At 43.8% G+C, this 18911-nt stretch overlaps 1 protein-coding gene across 1 annotated transcript in view; it reads left to right on the forward strand.

Annotated features, from left to right (window-relative positions):
• Positions 1 to 1326: 1326 nt before the first annotated feature.
• The window catches only part of CPED1 (cadherin like and PC-esterase domain containing 1), a 153479-nt gene continuing 135894 nt past the window's right edge, over positions 1327 to 18911 (forward strand). Inside the window, exons 1-2 of the mRNA XM_084811823.1 lie at positions 1327 to 1449; positions 1919 to 2391. Of these exons, the coding sequence (XP_084667949.1) occupies positions 2131 to 2391 (261 nt within the window). The 5' untranslated portion in view covers positions 1327 to 1449; positions 1919 to 2130. The remainder of the gene's footprint in view (positions 1450 to 1918; positions 2392 to 18911) is intronic.

The raw sequence follows: 18911 nt of genomic DNA on the forward strand, positions 1-18911 counted from the left end.
TCACAGATAAAGGGGGGGAGGGATAAAAAAGGAAAGCGCATGTAAAGTGCTAATGTTAATCCCACAAAGAATCCAGAAGTAGAAGCTCCAGTAAAATCGTGGGATAAAAAGCCCCTGTGTAGAGAAGCCCCTACTCTGCCAATCTAACCACTACACTGGCTCTGATAGCTGATGCTCTTTGTTTCTGAATTAAAAATAGATGGCACACTTCACTATTACATCCACATCCACACACGTACATGGGTTACCTTGAGAACAGATAACAATTACCTGCCCTTAGAACATTCCGCCTTGTGTGTTTGTGCATGAGTGACTCATCTTGATAAGCTATGAGTAATATTACATGAAGGGATGCAACAGGCAACTTCCTCTGACAGTGAATAATTCCATTGCATCTCCATGTCAGAAGTGATTGAACGATACAATTGCTAGTGCTGAACCAAAACTTTTCAGCTCAAATGCGGGAAGATGAAATGGGGGTGGGGGCGGAGGTGAAATTCCCCACATCAATTTTTGGGGTAGGACTAAAACTCACTGCAGCCACCACGAGAAGCTCCAGGCAACAGTTATGATTTTTGTGCCTCCATCCTGCAAATTCAGACCCTCTGGAAATTGGCTCCAATCCCCCCTCACTTTTATGCCCTGTGTATGTGGCTGTGAAAGTGTGGCTGGCTGAGAGCATTTCGCTCAACTCTACTAGTTACACCTGATGCAGAGATGGGACAGAATTATCTGCCTCCAATAGAGACCATTTGGAAGAAGAAAAAGCAAGACCAGTAAATAATACAGAGATTTATAGTGCAATCTTCTGCATGTTTACTCAGAAGTAAGTGTGTACACCCAGATAAGTGTGTATACTCTACAGCAGCCTCCTTCAGCCTTGCGCATTCCAGATGTATATGACTACAACTCCCATCACCTCCAGCCAGTATGGCCATTGGGCCTGATGGGAGCTGAAGTTGGATTGCAGCCTTCCTCCTTATTGGGAGAGGTGTTTTGAACTCAAAGCAGTCTTCACTTATAAAGTTAACTAATTTCTTGTACCACGTTAGTATGGTGCATCGCTTGGTTTTGTTAGCTAGAGTGACAGACAGAGTCCCTTAGTGTCCTAATTTATCTTCCTGCATTAGATGTTAAACTTTCGTCTGAGTTTCCTGTAACCCAGTCACATTTTTGAAGCGCCTGGTTAGAACGTGTGAGGGAAAAGGACATTGTTTCTGTGATCCGGCACAAGTTTCCAGCCTTTTCAGAACTTAGGAAACTTAACCCCACCCCTCAGGGCAGTCCTGCTTTTTATTTATATATGTCTGTGGTCCAACTGAGTTCAGATGGAGTGCTGCGTGCGTGTGCAGAGAAGCGCCGGAGTCATCAGGCTGGGCTGTTCCGAGTGGTTTTAATCAGAAACCCGTTAGGGGAGAATGGAAAACGTCTGACAGGGCTAAGAACTGAGTAAGTAAACATAACTTTGAACTCAAAAAGCTGGGGGCTGGGTAGGGGAAGAAATCGCAGCGAGGGAAAGCGAGTCTCTCGGCTGGTTAAAAGCCAGATAAATTCTCAATGAGAGAAGGCGGCTGTGTGTATTTGCTGACAGGAAAAAGGCAATTTAAAAGATCTGGACTGAAGGAAATGGTATTTAAATCCAACAGAATGCGAACTGGAAACGCAAGAGGTCCAGCAACAGCAACAAAAACCTTGACACTGTTCAGCTGTGCAAAGCACATCCTAATTTTTAATCCATTGCTTTCTTAAATACAATTGTTCAATTGGAGTTTCTGACCCTGTTGTGGGATTTCTTCCAAACGGTAAGATTTCTTCTGCTAAGTATCACAGGATGGTGAGGTCTGTTAATTCACCGCCCTCACTGCGTACGTGTGACTCCTTTCACTCCCCCCACCCCAATCCCTGCTCTTTTGTATAGGACAGGCACTGCTTCTTGGAGGGCTGTTTGTCTGCTCTGGGACCTATAACTTCTTGCCAGCTGATGCCATGGGAAAGCTCCAGTCCAGAAATGATGGAGAGGACTTGAATGATCTGTGGGAAAACACACATTTGTCCCTTGATTTCCTGCTGACAAAAAGTAGCCACAGAGGCTGTTCCCACAATGTGGAAATGGGACGAAATTAGAAACCTATGGGGGCTATGGCTTGCCAGCAGATCCTGCCTGGCCGGAGGTGGTGTCGACTTCGCCCGTTTCTGGTGGTGCTGGTGCTGGCTGCCTGTCTTTTCTACCAAACCTTGACGCCTTCAAGAATGCGAAGATCCCTTTCAGCAGTTGGCAATGGAGTCCTACCAGGCAAAGCAGCTGAGGTGTGGCATGGGCCGTTCGGGGAGGTCTCCGCAAGTCATATCCGTTGCTTTCTTCCTTCAAGCAACCTACAAGTATGGAAGGAGGTAAGAGAGCCTACGAGTACAGAATGAAAAACTGACTCAGAAGCTGGAGGAACGTGTCTAGCAGGCACAGCTAAAATTAACCTTCAAATAAGTTGGGATGGATCTGCTTTCTAATAAATGTGCATCTAGGAACAGAGAATAGGGAAATGTTTTGACTGAGTTCCTTGGCCCAGTTATAATGCCTAGATGAGGGTGTCCCAAAGTCATGTCTTCCTGGGGTGAAATCTAAACAGCTAATTGGAAAGAAATGGGGGAGGGGAAAAAAAATAAAGACATGGGAGGGGGGACATAGAGAAAGAAAGTACAGTTGCCTGATAATTATAGCACCCCAACTTTAACTGAAATTGTGTACAGCTGTGTATATGCTGCCCCAAATTGCATAACCAGAAATCCAAGATGCTGTAATTAAAACAACTGTGCACATCCAATAGATTTGCATTTATTTATTATCTTCTGAAATTTAAGGTTACAAATTGCTTGAATATTTTAATAAGAAATTGGGTGAGACAGGGTTTGAAGGGTATGAATTAGCTGACAAATAGAATGAAGGAAGTATAGGGCACAGTAGCTATCAGAGAACAAATTGGGCAGGGTGTTATCCTGTCCTCTGGCTACAGGAAGTGGTCTACATAACAGCACCACTCAGCCTTTAGCAACCACTATCCACACATTTTCATGGTTTTCTCCACGATCACGAAGGCTAGTGTGTTGGAATTTGCTGGGCAAAGAGTCTGCCTTTCACCCTTCAAATACATAGTGACTCACATTGTGATCCAATATATGTATATGAGACTCACTCCCAAATAAGTGAGCTTAGGACTGCAGCCAAAGGCTTCTGTAGGCCCGATCTTGAAAAAACCTGATTGTGCCTAGTTGCAATCCATAACTTTCTTTGCACAATTCTGGATGGACAACACAGTAATAGGCTGATTTATTCCTTCCAAAGCGACCTATATACCCTCCAAAGTGGCCCTCTAACTGGCAAACCGCCAGAATTATGAACTGTAAAACACACACACAGTGTGAATGTTCAGATTATCAGGACGCTGCATTTTTGACAGATCCTGGATTCTGTACTTGTTCAGCAGACCTACAGAAGCACAAAATAACATCTTCTGTTCATAGCCACTAACAAGGGTGTAAAAATCACAGAAGCCTAGTTATCCGGGTGCCTAAAAAGTGGATGCAGGCACCCAGAACATAGAAATATGTTTTCCTTCTGCATGTTGGCCTAGTGTGATGCCAGCTCCCAAGCTCCCATGTGATGCGGGCATCTTGAGGAATCAAAACAATTTCCCTTGTCCTGCTCATTGTGACCTGGAACAGCCAACGTGAGTTGCAGCGTCACAACAAGGGAGGTGAGATAACAAGAAGGGGAACCCTAGCTCTCTCCTGTGTGTCACCCACATTCACATCAAAGGGTTCGGATGACCTGGATTGGATAAGCCAAAAGAGAGAGAAGCGGTGCTGCCTCTGGCTGAACTAGTAATAGGATGGCTGAATAGGGATTCTAGGAAGTGGTGTGTATTTATGGGTCTCTCAGTGCTTTGATTGATTTATTAATAAATACAGAGATAATACATAAATACATAACTATGTAAGTAAATAACACTTTTATACTGCTTAATATATTAAAATCCCTAAGTGCTTCACATTAAAGCAGTTCACAGCAAGTGGTTCTTGCTGGGACACAACCAATGGATGTCAAAGTATCCTGAGTGTGGGTGGTGATAGGGGTTGAATGTTGTCCATCATCTTGAAGAAAAAGCACTCCTGGGTTCATACCTTATTTATTTATGTATTACATTCTTCCTGCCCTTCCTCAAAGGAGCTCGGAGTGACATGCATAGCATTTCTCTCCTCCACCGCCCAATCCCACAACCACTTCATCTTAACAATAAGCCTATGTGTGGGTTAGGCTGAGAAGTTTTTTTAACATTTTTTTTTTATTTTTTTTTACTAACTTTTTTTCATTTATTTGTCTTGTAACACACACTTCCACACCAGTGGGACTCTGCTTTTAACCTCTACTGAGTAGAGGAGCAGGCACAGGCTAGTCTAGAACAATCACAAAGCTAGACACAAAAAGGGAAAAGAGGCAATGGAAGGACAAGACTCTCCAGTGGTGGTGACCTGCAAGGTGTGTGCAATGTTTGTTTTCTTGCCTGAGAACAACATGGCCTACACCTGCAACAAGTGCAAGTTGATCACGCTGCTGGAGGAAAAAGTAAGTGGACTGGAGCGGCGACTGTCAACCCTCCGGGGAATAAGAGAACACGAAGAGTTCTTGGACAGTATGGGGGAACTACAGCAGCAAAGGGCAGACCAGAAGCTTGAAGAGCAACAGCAAGATGAGGCAGTGGGAAATGCTGAGGTGAAAAAAAATGGAGTAGAGGATACTCCTTGGAAAACGGTGACAGTTAGGAGAAGAAGAACTAGATGCCACTCTGCACCAGTGGAAGCGGTGGAGCTGTGGAACCGATTCCAGGTACTTGCAGATGAGACTGGAGGACAGCCTGCAGAGGAAGAATCACAGGGGAACCTGCATGAGAGTGAGCAAGAGGCTAAAGGTCAGTCAAACAGAGGCGATGAAACCCAGGCCTACAAGAAGAAGAAGAGAAGAGTGGTAGTAGTGGGAGACTCCTTGCTGCGTGGGATCGAGACCCAAGTATGTCGCGAAGACCCGTGGACTCGCCAGGTATGTTGTCTCCCGGGAGGACAGATTAGAGACGTGACTGAAAGGTTGCCTGCACTCAAAGCCCACTGACAGGTATCCCTTTCTTCTCATCCATGTGGGAACAAATGATACCGCCAAGCGGAGCTACGAAGAGATCACGTCAGACTTTGAAGCTTTGGGAAGGAAACTCAAGAACTTTGGGGCCCAGATAGTTTTCTCATCCATCCTTCCAGTAGTTAGAAGAGGGATAGAAAGGGAACGAAAAATACTCCGGGTGAATGACTGGCTACGAAGGTGGTGCCGACGAGAGAGATTTGGATTCTGGGACCACGGGCTATACTTCCTGGAAGATGGGCTGTTGGCTAGGGATGGGTTGCACCTCACAAAGGCTGGGAAGAATGTGTTTGGCCACAGCATGAAGAACTTCATCAGGAGGGCTTTAAACTGAATCCTACGGGGAAGGGAGATGTAATGTAACAATGGACGTAGGCGCATGCACTGCAATGGAGAGAACAGCTCTGATAGCGCCCAATAATAGTCTTCAGACACAGGTAGGAAGAAAGCCAGACTATGAAGCACATGGTCTTCGATGTCTATATACTAATGCCCAGAGTATGGGAAACAAACAGAACGAACTTGAACTCTTAATACAGGAGGGAAATTATGACTTGATAGGTATAACTGAGACTTGGTGGGATGACTCTCATGACTGGAATACAGCAGTTGAAGGATATAACTTGTTCAAAAAGAACAGGAGGAACAGAAAGGGAGGCGGGGTTGCACTGTATGTGAAAAATACATATCTCTGCACAGAAATACAGGAGGAGGAGCTTGGTAGCCCCATCGAGAGCATCTGGGTTGAAATAAATGGAGCAAAGAATAAAAGGAACCTGGTGGTCGGAGTCTACTACCAGCCACCCAATCAAGGAGAAGACAAGGATGAAACTTTTGAAAAGCAAGTAGCCAATGTTTTAAGGAAGCATGATGTAGTAGTAATGGGGGACTTCAATTTCCCCGATATTTGTTGGGAGACAAATTCTGCAAAACATGGCCCCTCCAGGAAATTCCTGACTTGTGTGGCGGATAACTTCCTCCTACAGAAAGTAGAGGAAGGAACTAGAGGATCGGCTATCCTTGACTTGATCCTAACCAACAGAGATGACTTAGTGGATAAAGTAGCAGTTACAGGAACTCTGGGGGAAAGCGACCATGTTGTACTTGAGTTCTTGGTTCTAAGGGAAGCAAAAGCCGAGTGTAGTCAAACGCGTACCCTGGATTTTAGGAAAGCTGATTTTAATAAACTCAGAACAATGATCAGTAAGGTCCCATGGCAAGCAATGCTAGCGAGAAAAGGAGTCCAAGATGGGTGGGAACTTTTAAAAAAGGAAATTCTCAAGGCACAATCACAAACAATTCCAACAAGAAGAAAAGGTGGAAGACAACAGAAGAAGCCAATGTGGCTTCACAAAAAGCTTAGGGATGACCTGAAAACAAAAAAGGACACATATAGGAAGTGGAAAGAAGGCCAAGTAACAAAGGAAGAGTACAGGCAGGTAGCACAGAATTGCAGGGATGGCGTCAGGAAGGCTAAAGCGGAGAACGAGGTGAGGTTAGCGAGGGATGCTAAAAACAACAAAAAGGCTTTCTTCAGCTACGTGCATAGTAAAAGGCAGAGGAAATAAATGGTTGTTCAGCTATTAAATAAGGATGGCAAAATGATAACAGAGGACAAAGAAAAGGCAGAGGTGCTCAATTCCTACTTTGGCTCAGTCTTCTCCCAAAAGAGGGTCTATGACCCCCCTGGCAAAGGCGAAGTACAGGCTGAAGGGGCAGGATTGCAGCTTGAGATCGACAGGCATATGGTCAAGGAACACCTCATTACTTTGAATGAGTTCAAATCTCCAGGGCCAGATGAACTGCATCCTAGAGTCATAAAGGAACTGGCAGAAGAACTCTCAGAACCGCTGTCTATTCTCTTTGAGAAATCATGGAGGACCGGGGAAGTGCCAGATGACTGGAGGAGGGCTAACGTTGTCCCTATCTTCAAAAAGGGTAAAAAGGAGGAACCTGGGAACTACAGACCAGTCAGTCTGACATCAATCCCTGGGAAAATTCTGGAGCAGATCATAAAGCAATCCATCTGGAAGCACCTTGACAACAATGCCGTGATTACTCGAAGCCAACATGGATTTGTCAAAAACAAGTCCTGCCAGACAAATCTGATCTCATTTTTTGATCAAGTCACCTCCCTTGTAGACCGTGGGAATGCTGTAGACATCATATACCTCGACTTCAGCAAAGCTTTCGACAAAGTGCCCCATGATATCCTGATGAGCAAACTTGCTCGAAGTGGGCTAGATGAAACAACGATCATGTGGATCCACAGTTGGCTACAGAATCGGACTCAAAGAGTGCTTATCAATGGGACCTTCTCAAGCTGGGGAGAGGTAACGAGTGGGGTACCGCAGGGCTCAGTCCTGGGCCCAGTGCTCTTCAACATTTTTATTAATGACTTGGAGGAGGAGGTGCAGGGAATGCTGATCAAATTTGCAGATGACACAAAATTAGGAGGGATAGCTAATACTTTGGAAGACAGAAACAAGATTCAAAGTGATCTGGATAGACTGGAGTGCTGGGCAGAAAACAACAGAATGGCATTTAATAGGGACAAATGCCAAGTTCTGCACCTAGGAAAAAGAAACCAAATGCACAGTTACAAGATGGGGGATACGTGGCTCAACCACACTACGAGCGAGAAGGATCTTGGAATTGTCGTCGATCACAAGCTGAATATGAGCCAACAATGTGATGTGGCTGCAAAAAAGGCAAATGCTATTTTGGGCTGCATTCATAGAAGCATCGCTTCCAAATCCCGGGAAGTACTAGTTCCCCTCTACTCAGCACTGGTTAGGCCTCATCTGGAGTACTGTGTCCAGTTCTGGGCACCACACTTTAAGAAGGATGCAGACAAGCTGGAGAGGGTTCAAAGGAGGGCAACAAAGATGATCAGGGGACTGGAAACAAAGCCCTATGAAGAGAGACTGAAAGAACTGGGCATGTTTAGCCTTGAGAAGAGAAGACTGAGGGGAGATATGATAGCACTCTTCAAGTACTTGAAAGGTTGTCACAGAGAAGAAGGCCAGGATCTCTTCTTGATCATCCCAGAGTGCAGGACACGGAATAATGGGCTCAAGTTACAGGAAGCCAGATTCTGACTGAACATCAGGAAAAACTTCCTGAGTGTCAGAGCAATATGGCAATGGAACCAATTACCTGGGGAGGTGGTGGGCTCTCCCACACTGGAGGCCTTCAAGACGAGGCTGGACAGCCATTTGTCAGGGATGCTCTGACTTGGATTCCTGCATTGAGCAGGGGGTTGGACTCGATGGCCTTGTAGGCCCCTTCCAACCCTACCATTCTATGATTCTATGATTCTAAGTTGTGACTGGCCTTTAGGCTGAGTGAGAATTTGAACAAAAGTCTCTCAGGTCTAAATCCAAGACCTGGTCCACAGCACCACACACCAGCACCACACACTCTATTTTATATAAAAACACATGTTTGCTAAAAGGTGTGATGTGTAAGCCAATGATTTTTGCACTGCCAGTACACCAGTTGCACACTACCTAATTGATGTACTTGTTTTATTTGTTTGTTTACTGTATTTTAATCCCACTTTTCAGACAATTAGGTAGCAATCCTATGGTCGCTAGTCAGCAGCTAGACGGCCATAGGATATGTAGGTTCCTGGAGAACCAACCTTCCCCCCTCCCGCGCTGCCTCGCAGGGAGCTCGGAACAGCTCCATGCTCAGAAGAAGAACGTGGAGTGGTGAAAATCGGGCATTCCGGGGGGCGTTCTGGGGTGGGGAAGGTGGAAATGCCGGCACGACACATCCTATGTGTCGTCCAGCAGCTGCTTCCCCCGCTCCGCCTTCCTGCAGCTAAACAGCTGAAATCGGCTGTCTAGCCACAAATGTAGGGTGGCTGAAGCGCAGAGGGGATGATCCCCTCCACATTTCTCCTGCTTTGCATTGGATAGGTGGTCACCTCCGGGTTCAGAGGTGGCCGCCTATCCCCATAGGATTGCGCCCTTAGACTCTCCCAAAGTGGCTCACACCAATAAGAAAATGAGAGACAGGCCCTGCCATCAGGCATACAAACTAAAAAGACAAGGCACACAAGGGAATGGAGGGTCAGGTGGCCACTTACTCATTGCTAAAAAAGAGGACAAAGGAGGGAACAGATTTGTAATATTTGCATATGATAATTAAACACATTGATGCAAATTTAGAAAGAATAAAATCATTTAAAGAGAACTACTGTACATCTCACCATAATGGGGAAGGCTGTGACCAGGTGGCCAGTGCACCTTGCTCAGTCTGCGGCCAACCTTCAAGGCCCATGTTCTTTCTTGTGATGGTGCTTTATCTTTAAACCAAACTTGCACAGGGCAGCCCTTCAAAAGCAGGAACATCTTCAAATAAAGGACTGTCCTCTGTAAAGGAGGACACATGGCCACCCAAGGAAAAGGCAGGGGAAGGAGATCAGTTCTTCAAGGCCAGAACAAAGTGGTGAGCCATAAGTAGGCACTGATATCCAATTCAGGCCAGGCTGGCCTTTCTTGCACTGAATAGCAATTGGTGGCTCTTGTGCCTTTGACCAATGGATGGGGCCAGAATATCCTTTCCCTTTGTTTCTGCAGTCCCAGCTGAAGAAGCTGAGTGTTCTTTCTGGCAGGGAGGGGGAAAGTGAGCTCCTTGCAGGCAGCTGATCGTATTTTGGCCAATGGCTGGAGCCAGGGCTGTCTCCCCACTGCCTTGACATTATTCAAGGGAAGCCGGTCCCCTGGCTAGTGGCAGAAGTCCCAGTGTGCTTCTGTTGTGCGCTGTAGTCCCAGGACAACCCCACATATATGCATACGTGTGCAAAAACATTTGCATTGCACTTTGCACTTTATGGGGGGCAGGAATGCCCTTTCTTCTACAGAATTTATCTCAGGATAGGAAAATTAGTGTCTGAAGCAACCCTGGGTGAACTTTTAAAGGAGATTTGCCTATGCCCTCAATGCTCTGACCTGGCATTATTAAGACATTAAGGGGTATTAAATGTTGGTTCTTCTAACACATCCTTTTTGGCAAGCTTTGGCATGCATATTCTGTAACGAACTTCAAAATGAGGTTAGGAATTTCATGGCATTAAGACACCCAAGCCAAATGCTAGGGCTTCATTCAAATGACCTGAAGGTTAATTAGCACAGCTTCTTGCATCTAATTAGATGTAGAGATCTGCAGTATTTTAAAGCTACGTGAAAGGCCATTTTCAGGTTCATTAAATAATGTTCTGGAAACCTATCAAAATAACAAGAAGAAATAAAAGAGATCTTCACAGGCATGATCTAGACTCTAGCACAGGGGTTTAAATGTGCTTAACTTTGGCTGGATCATGACCCCTGTTCATACTAATCATACTATTTGTTTATAGATCCATTGTGTGACAGAAACTACAGTTTGTCCTTGAGTTACCTACTTTACGGCTGTTTGCTGTACTCTTGTGCTGAAATATTTAAACCTTGGTCCTTTGTTTGAGAGTAGTTTATGAAGTGCATTTGTGGTTGTATTAGCTATTTTTATTGTGGCATTTGTTATTAGCATTGGCGCAACTGCATCAGTTTCTGTTAAGTCTCTAGGAAGTGGAATGCTGCTATAAACCATGCGGATGGCTTTTTAAATTAAATGTCCTCCGGGCCATTTCTCTTATTACAAGCAAAACTATGTCATGACTATAAATAAAATATCCCTTGCCATCCTTGATAATTGGGCAGTTTGCCTCTAGGCAGGGTTCTGTAATCCAAATTTATTTTCATACAAGATACCAAATAATTCGGATTGCCTTTTGCTGGCTTACTTATCAGGACAAAGTATGATTTGATGACATTGTTGTAAGCAGGTATGACCAAATAGTATATCTAGATGTTTAAATTTGTAGGCTGATTGCCAGAGTTCTCCCATGATGAAAATATCACTAAGGGACACTTCCAACATCGAAAAATATGTCTAGGGTATGAACATATCCAGAAAATGGTGGAAGATGCATGGACTTTGCAATATTAGATAAAGTTTCCAGAATATCTGATAAAACTTCCAAGACCTTTGCTGGAATTCATGTGTCTCATTCTTACACCTAACTTTCCAAGATTAAAATCTTTCCAAGATTTTTTGGTCACTTCAGATATAGATTTTAAAAATGTGAGTAGGGAAAGGTAAAATCAGAAGTTCACCTTCAGCTTGAAAAAGCTTGCTCAGGTAGAGTGCTCTGATAAGAAACTGGTTGTCATCCTGGCCTATTAATATGGTTTTCCAGGCTGTATTCTCATATTATATCTGAGGCTAGGTTGCTTGATCAAAAGGTGACAGAAGGGGCTTGGCTTTACAGTCTTCCACATGTATCTAGGCCTGGTAGGAAAGAGGCTTGCTCTTGGACCATACCCTAGCAATACCCTTAGGGCATCTGTCACACCTCAAGAGGGCCCTGGGTGTCTACAGCTTTAGTCTTGTGAATGTGCGTGACACGTAGCCTTTGCAAACATGAAGTAATGCTTCACTACTGTGGAGGGGGTGGAAAATTCTGGGATCTTGGCAGTACTGGCTCCGGGTTTTGGAGAGCCCTGTCAAGTCCCTTGGTTCTCTCTGCTTGCAGTCACACACTCCAAGGCACCAGGTTTCAGGCTCACTATGTTATTAGTTAGCTACCTGGTTTTTTACAAATGCAAATCCTTGGAGACTCTCAGACTACCAAGGAAAACAGCTACTCCACACAATTAAGAATATCAATAGAGGGGACAAATGGGAATCAGTGATGTTGCAGGAACTTTGAACAAGACTTGCCAGCCAGAATAACTTAGGAGGGAATGCCCCTCCCTTACAGTTGTGCTCCCCTATGTAGGCTATCATGCATAGCCAACGGGATGGAACGTTTGAGCTCCGCCTCTAACTTTTCCTGCTTCCCTCTGTGCTGGACTCCAGCATCTCTCAGGTCACACCCCGCACTCTCCTCCGAAACCTGGGTTCTCACGGGGGAGGAAAGGGGGGGCCTTCAGGCCAAGCCATCTGCAAGCCAAGTTCCTGACAAGAATGTGTATCCATATCTGAGCTCACTAGGGAGGAAACCTCCCCCAGTTCTGGCTGTTTCCCTTCTGAGTCTGAGCTGCTAACTATCTCCACACGCCCAGAATCATTCCTGACAGACTCTTGGGCAAGACACCCTCAAAAGGCCTCTTCCCTCAGCGAGTCTACTTTCTCACTGCCATTGTCACCAGCTGCTATTGCTCCTCATCCTCATCCTCTTTCTCATCATTGCTACTGCTTGCTTGCTTGACAGGCTGAAAGCCAGTCAGCAAGTAGGCAGTGACATCTACTGCTCCTTCTTCTCTCCACCACCACTGTCTGGAGCAAAGTAAGAGGCATATGTACAAGCCGGTTGCAGTGATGAAGAGGAGGAGAAAGCCCATAAGGTTCCTGTCAGTGGGCCCTTGCTAGGGGTGTGAGCCCTCAGCAGGTGTCCAAACATGCCAACATTAACACTGGCAATGGATCTTAGTCTTCAGCTGGTACATTTTCCCAGAAATTCATAGCCACCTGCTTGTAGTTTTTCCAAAGTGTGTGCAGTCTTGAGTAAGTCTTGCTTACTGAGGAGCTGGGAAATTGTCAGGCAGCTCGTCACACTGGGGTAGAGTTCTGGCATGACACCTATTTATGGCAGCCTTCCCCCACCTGGTACCCTCCAGATGTTTTGGACTACCACTCCCAGCATCCTGACAATTGAACATGCTGCCTGGTACTAATGGGAGATGAAGTCCAAAACATCTTGAGGTCACCAGGTTGGGGAAGACTGGTCTATATATCTTTGCAAGAACAGATATGGGAGAGATTCCCAATCCCAGTTTCAATCAGTACATAAACTGGGCCCCCTATCCTTCACTTTGTGACTGTCCTGGACTGATCCTTCTCCTCTACGTATGGGAAATGTAATCAACCTAAACAAGAGACAGCTGGCTACAGGACCATTTTAGAGTCAGTTGAGCTGAAGGTTTCTAATTTTGGAGGCTCTGAATTTAAAGAATGGTGTTTAAAAAACACACACACACACACAAAGAGACTGCAGTAGGTGAATGTTTTGTGCACGGGAAACTTATTTGTATTTGTCCTCTAGATGATGTTGCAGGTCTAGAAGCAAATATTTGGTTCTAGAAGCTGATCTCAGGAAAGGAGATAACTCATAATTTTGGTCACTTGATTATAATCTACATCGTTGTTGTTGTTCAGTCGTTCAGTCGTGTCCGACTCTTCGTGACCCCATGGACCATAGCACACCAGGCCTTCCTGTCCTGCGCTCTCTTCTGGAGCGTGCTGAAGTCCATATTCATTGCATCGGTGATGCTATCTAGCCATCCCATCCTCTGCCGTCCCCTTCTCCTTTTGCCTTCGGTCTTTCCCAGCATCAGGGTCTTTTCCAGAGAGTTTCCTCTTCGCATTAGGTGGCCAAAATATTTCAGCTTCAGCTTCAGTATCTGTCCTACAGTATCTGTCCTTCAGTATCTGTCCTACATGTATAATCTACATCAGCCTTCCTCAATTTGGTGCCCTCCAGATGTTTTGGACTTCAAGTCCCATCAGCCCCAGACAGCATGAAAAGAAATGCTGGGTGTTGTCCAAAACATCTGGAGGTCATCAGATTGGGGAAGGCTGATCTACATGACACAACTCATACGTAGTGTGAAGTACAGCCTGTATCTTCCTGCTGGTATACATATAAAATAATTAAGCAGTTTTGAGCTTTAGCACTATCCTTCCTCCCAACTCAGAGTACAGTTGACTGACCACACGAGTTATTCTGCCCACTTTTGTGTGGCACCATGTCAACAATCAAAGCAACATTCTTTGATTTAGTGACCTGCTCTATATTTAGGCAGCAAACAATGCGAAGCAGAGTAACATTCCAGTCATTTCAATCCAAAGCCACTCCTTCCTGAACAAAAATACTAGGGACATAAAAAGCTAACAAATTTGAAGTCGCCTCCAAAAAACCACACACACAGGACAGGAAATTAACTTCTTTCTAGCAATGTAGGAAGCAGCCAAGCAATAAAGTCCAGTAAACCAGATCCAAGAAATGTTTGTTGGGGAGTTGTGTACAGCTCTGAGGGAGGTCCATAACATAATGCATTTATAAAGTATTTTAGGAATAACAAAGTGTACACTGGGGATGTTGTTCACAGGTAGTTTATACCATTTTAAAGAATGGCACTGACTTGGGTTTTACCTGACTCGATCTATTTCCATTGGGTTTATGGCTTTTAGCCAATGTCCGACTGACTTTTGGCACCACTGGCAGTAAGACAGCAAGACTCCACTATAGCTCCTTTCTACTCCTGGTGGTCCCAGTCAATTTAACTTGCTTCCCAGAGAGTCCCTTGCCATTCACAAACTGTCTGGGTGGTATGCAGCTGGTATGGCTAGCCCATACTATTCTCCAGCAATGCGCTCACTCACATGAAACACTCCGATGTCAGCTTGCTTTCATCTAATCCCAAATGGGTATGCTCAGTGTTTACATTCTGCTTTATTTAGTAATCCATGGTTAAAACACATTGATTTCAGGTAAGTGTCTCTTCTTACATTACTGCTTGGGGATGCAAACCTGCCCCAGGACAAACACGATGCTCAGTTGAGTAATCCCTAACAGCCATTTTATGTAACCAAGTGACTGTTGTTCAGAATGTGGGTGGGTTGAGTGAATCCAGGCAGACTAGGCCAGCTTCAGAGTATCCTCCTCCAATGTGGTTTTTCTTTGTGGATTGTGTTTCTAATCAAAGTCAGGCATAGATGAGGCAAGATTACTGAAATTACATTTTATGCCAAGAGAGTTTTATAGACCAAACTCCCGCCCTCCCCCTCTAGCTTTGAAAGCTTCATCCATTTAAAAAAGGCGTTGGTTGGGGGGCAATAATTATGTGCTCTATGAACATGTTCCTGAGCCAATTTCATATTTAAACAGAAAGTGCTTTGAAATTATGTAAGTTAAAGAGAGCACCAGAGGCCAGCAAAATGTCTTGCATTAAAAATTAAACAAAAAGACAAAGTGTTCTTTCCTAGTATATATACTTTTTTAAAAATGGAGACAGTTGATGTTTTGCCATGAACAATGAATGGCCTTTATTTGATTTAGAACTCTAACTTTATATAAAGCAAATCATTTCAGGATTGAAAACAACAGGAATCTGAAGATGATTTATTGCTTTAGGTTGCAATCCTATGCATGTTTAGACAGAAACAGGCCCTACAACTTTTTGTAGGATATTTTTCTGTCTAAACATGCATAGGTTTGTGCCCCTAATAGTTTAACCCATCAAAATTCAAGAATATTAATTTGGTTAGAACAACCCATGCATTTCTTTCTTGGTTTTGAATCAGTTATGTAAGTAATCTTATTTATTTAAATAAATAAAATATTTATTTTTATATTTATAAATATTTATTTATATCCACTAAAATATTGCAGCGAAAACACACAGAAAAAAATGACCAAGTTAAAGTAAAGCACCCAATAAAAACACATCAAATAAAACACAAATAAAAATAAAAGAGAAACAGAAGCACATCAATAAGAAAGAAATAACTACCCACTAGCTGTGTTTACACCCTGTTTCATATAATTTGTGGTTAAAACACAAGGCAAACTACCTCTATTGATTTCAGGTAAGTGTCTCATTTGCATGTTGGTGGAAGAACAGAGATGGTACTAGCCAGACCAATCTTGGCAGGGAGTTCTAATTAGAATCCTTGTCTTGACTGTAAGATAAGGTAAGGAAGTTTGTGGAAGGAAAGTCTTGCATTCCCTATTTCCCCTGCTCCCTCCAAAAGCCTTTCCAGAGATCAACAGGCCCTCCTGAATTATAGGGAAATGCTCTTCGTGTAGTGCTCCGAGCTCAATTCTGCAGCAAAACTGAAAGTAGATACAGCAGATTAACAGCCTCGTGTAGAAAAGCTCACAGAGTCCGTCTTAGTGGGTTTTAGACTATGGGAAGTGTGCCCATCATTCTTAGACATCATCCAGAAGCAGTTTGACACATGCTGCTATATGAACTAAAGAAAGAGGCAGTCACTGCATCTGGGATGTAAGGACCCACAACTTTGAGGAACACGGCAAATCAATTTCAGCTGTCTGAGTCTACAGTAGCAATCAGTCCACAAGCTATCTTTGAATGTGCCTACCCAGGAAAGGATTGGCAGAGTCTAGCTGTAGTAATGGGTGAATTGTAAGAGTTAATTTTAAGTCTTTGCTATATTTGGTTCGAGCTCAAGACTTCACCCTCAGACTGTTCTTGTGTTTCATTTTCATTTTCCTATTCAGTTCAGTTTGCTTGTTCTTCAATAAACAGCGTGTGATTTGGGCCTACAAAAGTGAGCTTTCTTACACGAGGCTGTTAATCTGCTGTATCTACATTCAGTTTTGTCACAGAATTGAGATCCAAAGACTATACAAAGAGCATTTCCTTACCGGCTTTTCTGCTACATAAACTCTAGGTGGCACTGCAGTATAGCAGAATAGCACAATTACACAAGTGGAAAATGTGTTTTCTTTCACTTTCACAAGTAATACTGCATTTTCCCTCCTGTAAAAAAACCTCACTGAAAGTGTTCTTTAAGAACAGAAGCGAAACTGGAGGGTCACGTTGTTGTCTAAAGAACCTGTAAACAACTGTGAGTAGGGAATGATGAGCACACAATAAATGCCTAGTACAGAAACGCTCAGTGAGTAGCCTCTGACTTCTTTTAAAAGTGAGGAATGCAACACGAGCCAGAGTGCCAACTAGATTTTTTGGAAGGCAGCACAGTAGCAATGTCTAGCATGGCTGGTGAGTCTCACACAAAAGCATAAGTGGGAGAGACTGAGAGAGTACTACAGCATTCCCCAACATGGTGCCCTCCAGATGTTTTTGACTACAGCTCCCATCATCCCTGACCATTGTCCATATTGGTGAGGGTCTGTGGGAGTTATAGTCCAAAGCATATAGAGGGCACCAGGTTCGGGAAATACTGGTTTACTAGACTGCTGGACAAGGGGTGGGATTTTCTTTCTCTAGTGCAGTTGTTTCCCAGTGTGTGTGTGTGTGTGTGTGTGTGTGCGCGCGCTGCTGTATGTCCCCTTCACCCTGCAGTGCTGCAGTTCCAGTAACTATAGCAACAGCAGCAGATTTGGGGAGTGTGGACTCCCTTCTCCCTCAGTTTGTATAGGGAAATTATGGGCTGCTTTCATCTTGCAGTGTCACTGGAGAAGTGGAATTGAAAAGCCCCCACCGTCACCCCCAGGAGACTAGAGAAGGAAGAATCCTGCATGCTAAGGCACATTCTTGAGAAGAACTGGGTCTTGCTGTGGAAAAAAAAAAAAAAAGGAGCTAGTGAGAGGCAGGATAAGATTTTCCTCTCCCTATGCCCCCCACAAAAGTTATGTTCAAAAACTGAGAATTTTAGTATGAATTCTAGTATGACGATTCCAAATGGATAAATCTAACAAGATTGCCATGGTTCCTCCAGCTACGGTGGACACATTAGTCTCCTTCCAGCTTCACTACAGGAACCCTTGGAACTTTTATTCCTGCAATCAAATCTTCCCTCACAATATCTCATGTGATCTTGGAACTGTTTGCCTCCTTTCCACAGAATCGTGCAAGGTCTGGCCCCAAACAGTATGGTTGCTGGGGCTCCTTTATTACTTAAGCAAGCCTTTTGTGGCAGAGATAACTATGGCAGCTATTTTACTTCTTTCATATATGTGTGTGCTGTTTTATTATTAATAGAATCCATAATTCTGCATTGTGTAAGTAATCTACTGGTTCATTTGCTTGACATTTCTAACCAGATAAATATACTCCATTAAAGTATCATGTACATTTATCTGTTTGAAAATTGTTCTTGAGTGTGGCAAATAACTCTCCTCTTGAAAAGTGAAACCATCGTCCCATACTTTAGACAGAAGAGTGTTGGGAAGTGTAAAGACTAGCAAAAGCGTAAATTACTTGAACAGACTCTTTTCATCTCTTGATATTGAGTCTTTTCATGCCAACTCTCAGTCTGAGGTACATTTTTATGGCTGAAAAAAAGGGGGGTTGAAAAAGCAAGACTGGCAAACCTTTGCATAAATTGGAACGCTGTTTCCATATAACATCGGAAATTCTGACTAGCTGCAACCAATAATTAGATCAGCACGAATAGCGATGTTGACATTTTATGTACAGAATGGTTAACAATTTAATAGGACTTGTTTAGAAGAAGGGAAACTTTATTAAGGGTGCGATTCTATGCAAGTTTAGACAGAAAAAAGTCCTACAACTCCCAGCATTCTCCAGCCAGCATGCAGAATGCTAGGAGTTGTAGGACTTTTTTTCTGTCTAAACATGCATAGGATTGCCCCCTAAGACAGGCTTTTCAATTAATACGGAGTTACAGGGTATTAAAATATAACTCGAGAAGGGGGAAGAAAACGGTACAGGTTGGCCAGAGATGTCAGTGTAACAAAAATACAAACACTGTTACTGTGTTTGTGAACCGCCCAGAGAGCTTCGGCTATTGGGCGGTATAGAAATGAAATAAATAAATAAATAAATAAATAAATTACTGTTTAATATGAATTTACTGCCTACAGTATAGCAATAACTCAGAATACAAACCTGAAATAAGTTTGAACCCAGGTCTCTCCACACCAAAACCCAAGTGTCTGCCCAGCAGATCATACTGGCTGAGCAGAATACGTAACAAAATGTCTAGTTTGGTTGAGGAAGTGCTA

Source organism: Heloderma suspectum, chromosome 7, assembly GCF_057233095.1.
Source record: "Heloderma suspectum isolate Gila_16-S chromosome 7, 16-S_ref, whole genome shotgun sequence".
Classification (NCBI taxonomy): domain Eukaryota; kingdom Metazoa; phylum Chordata; class Lepidosauria; order Squamata; family Helodermatidae; genus Heloderma; species Heloderma suspectum.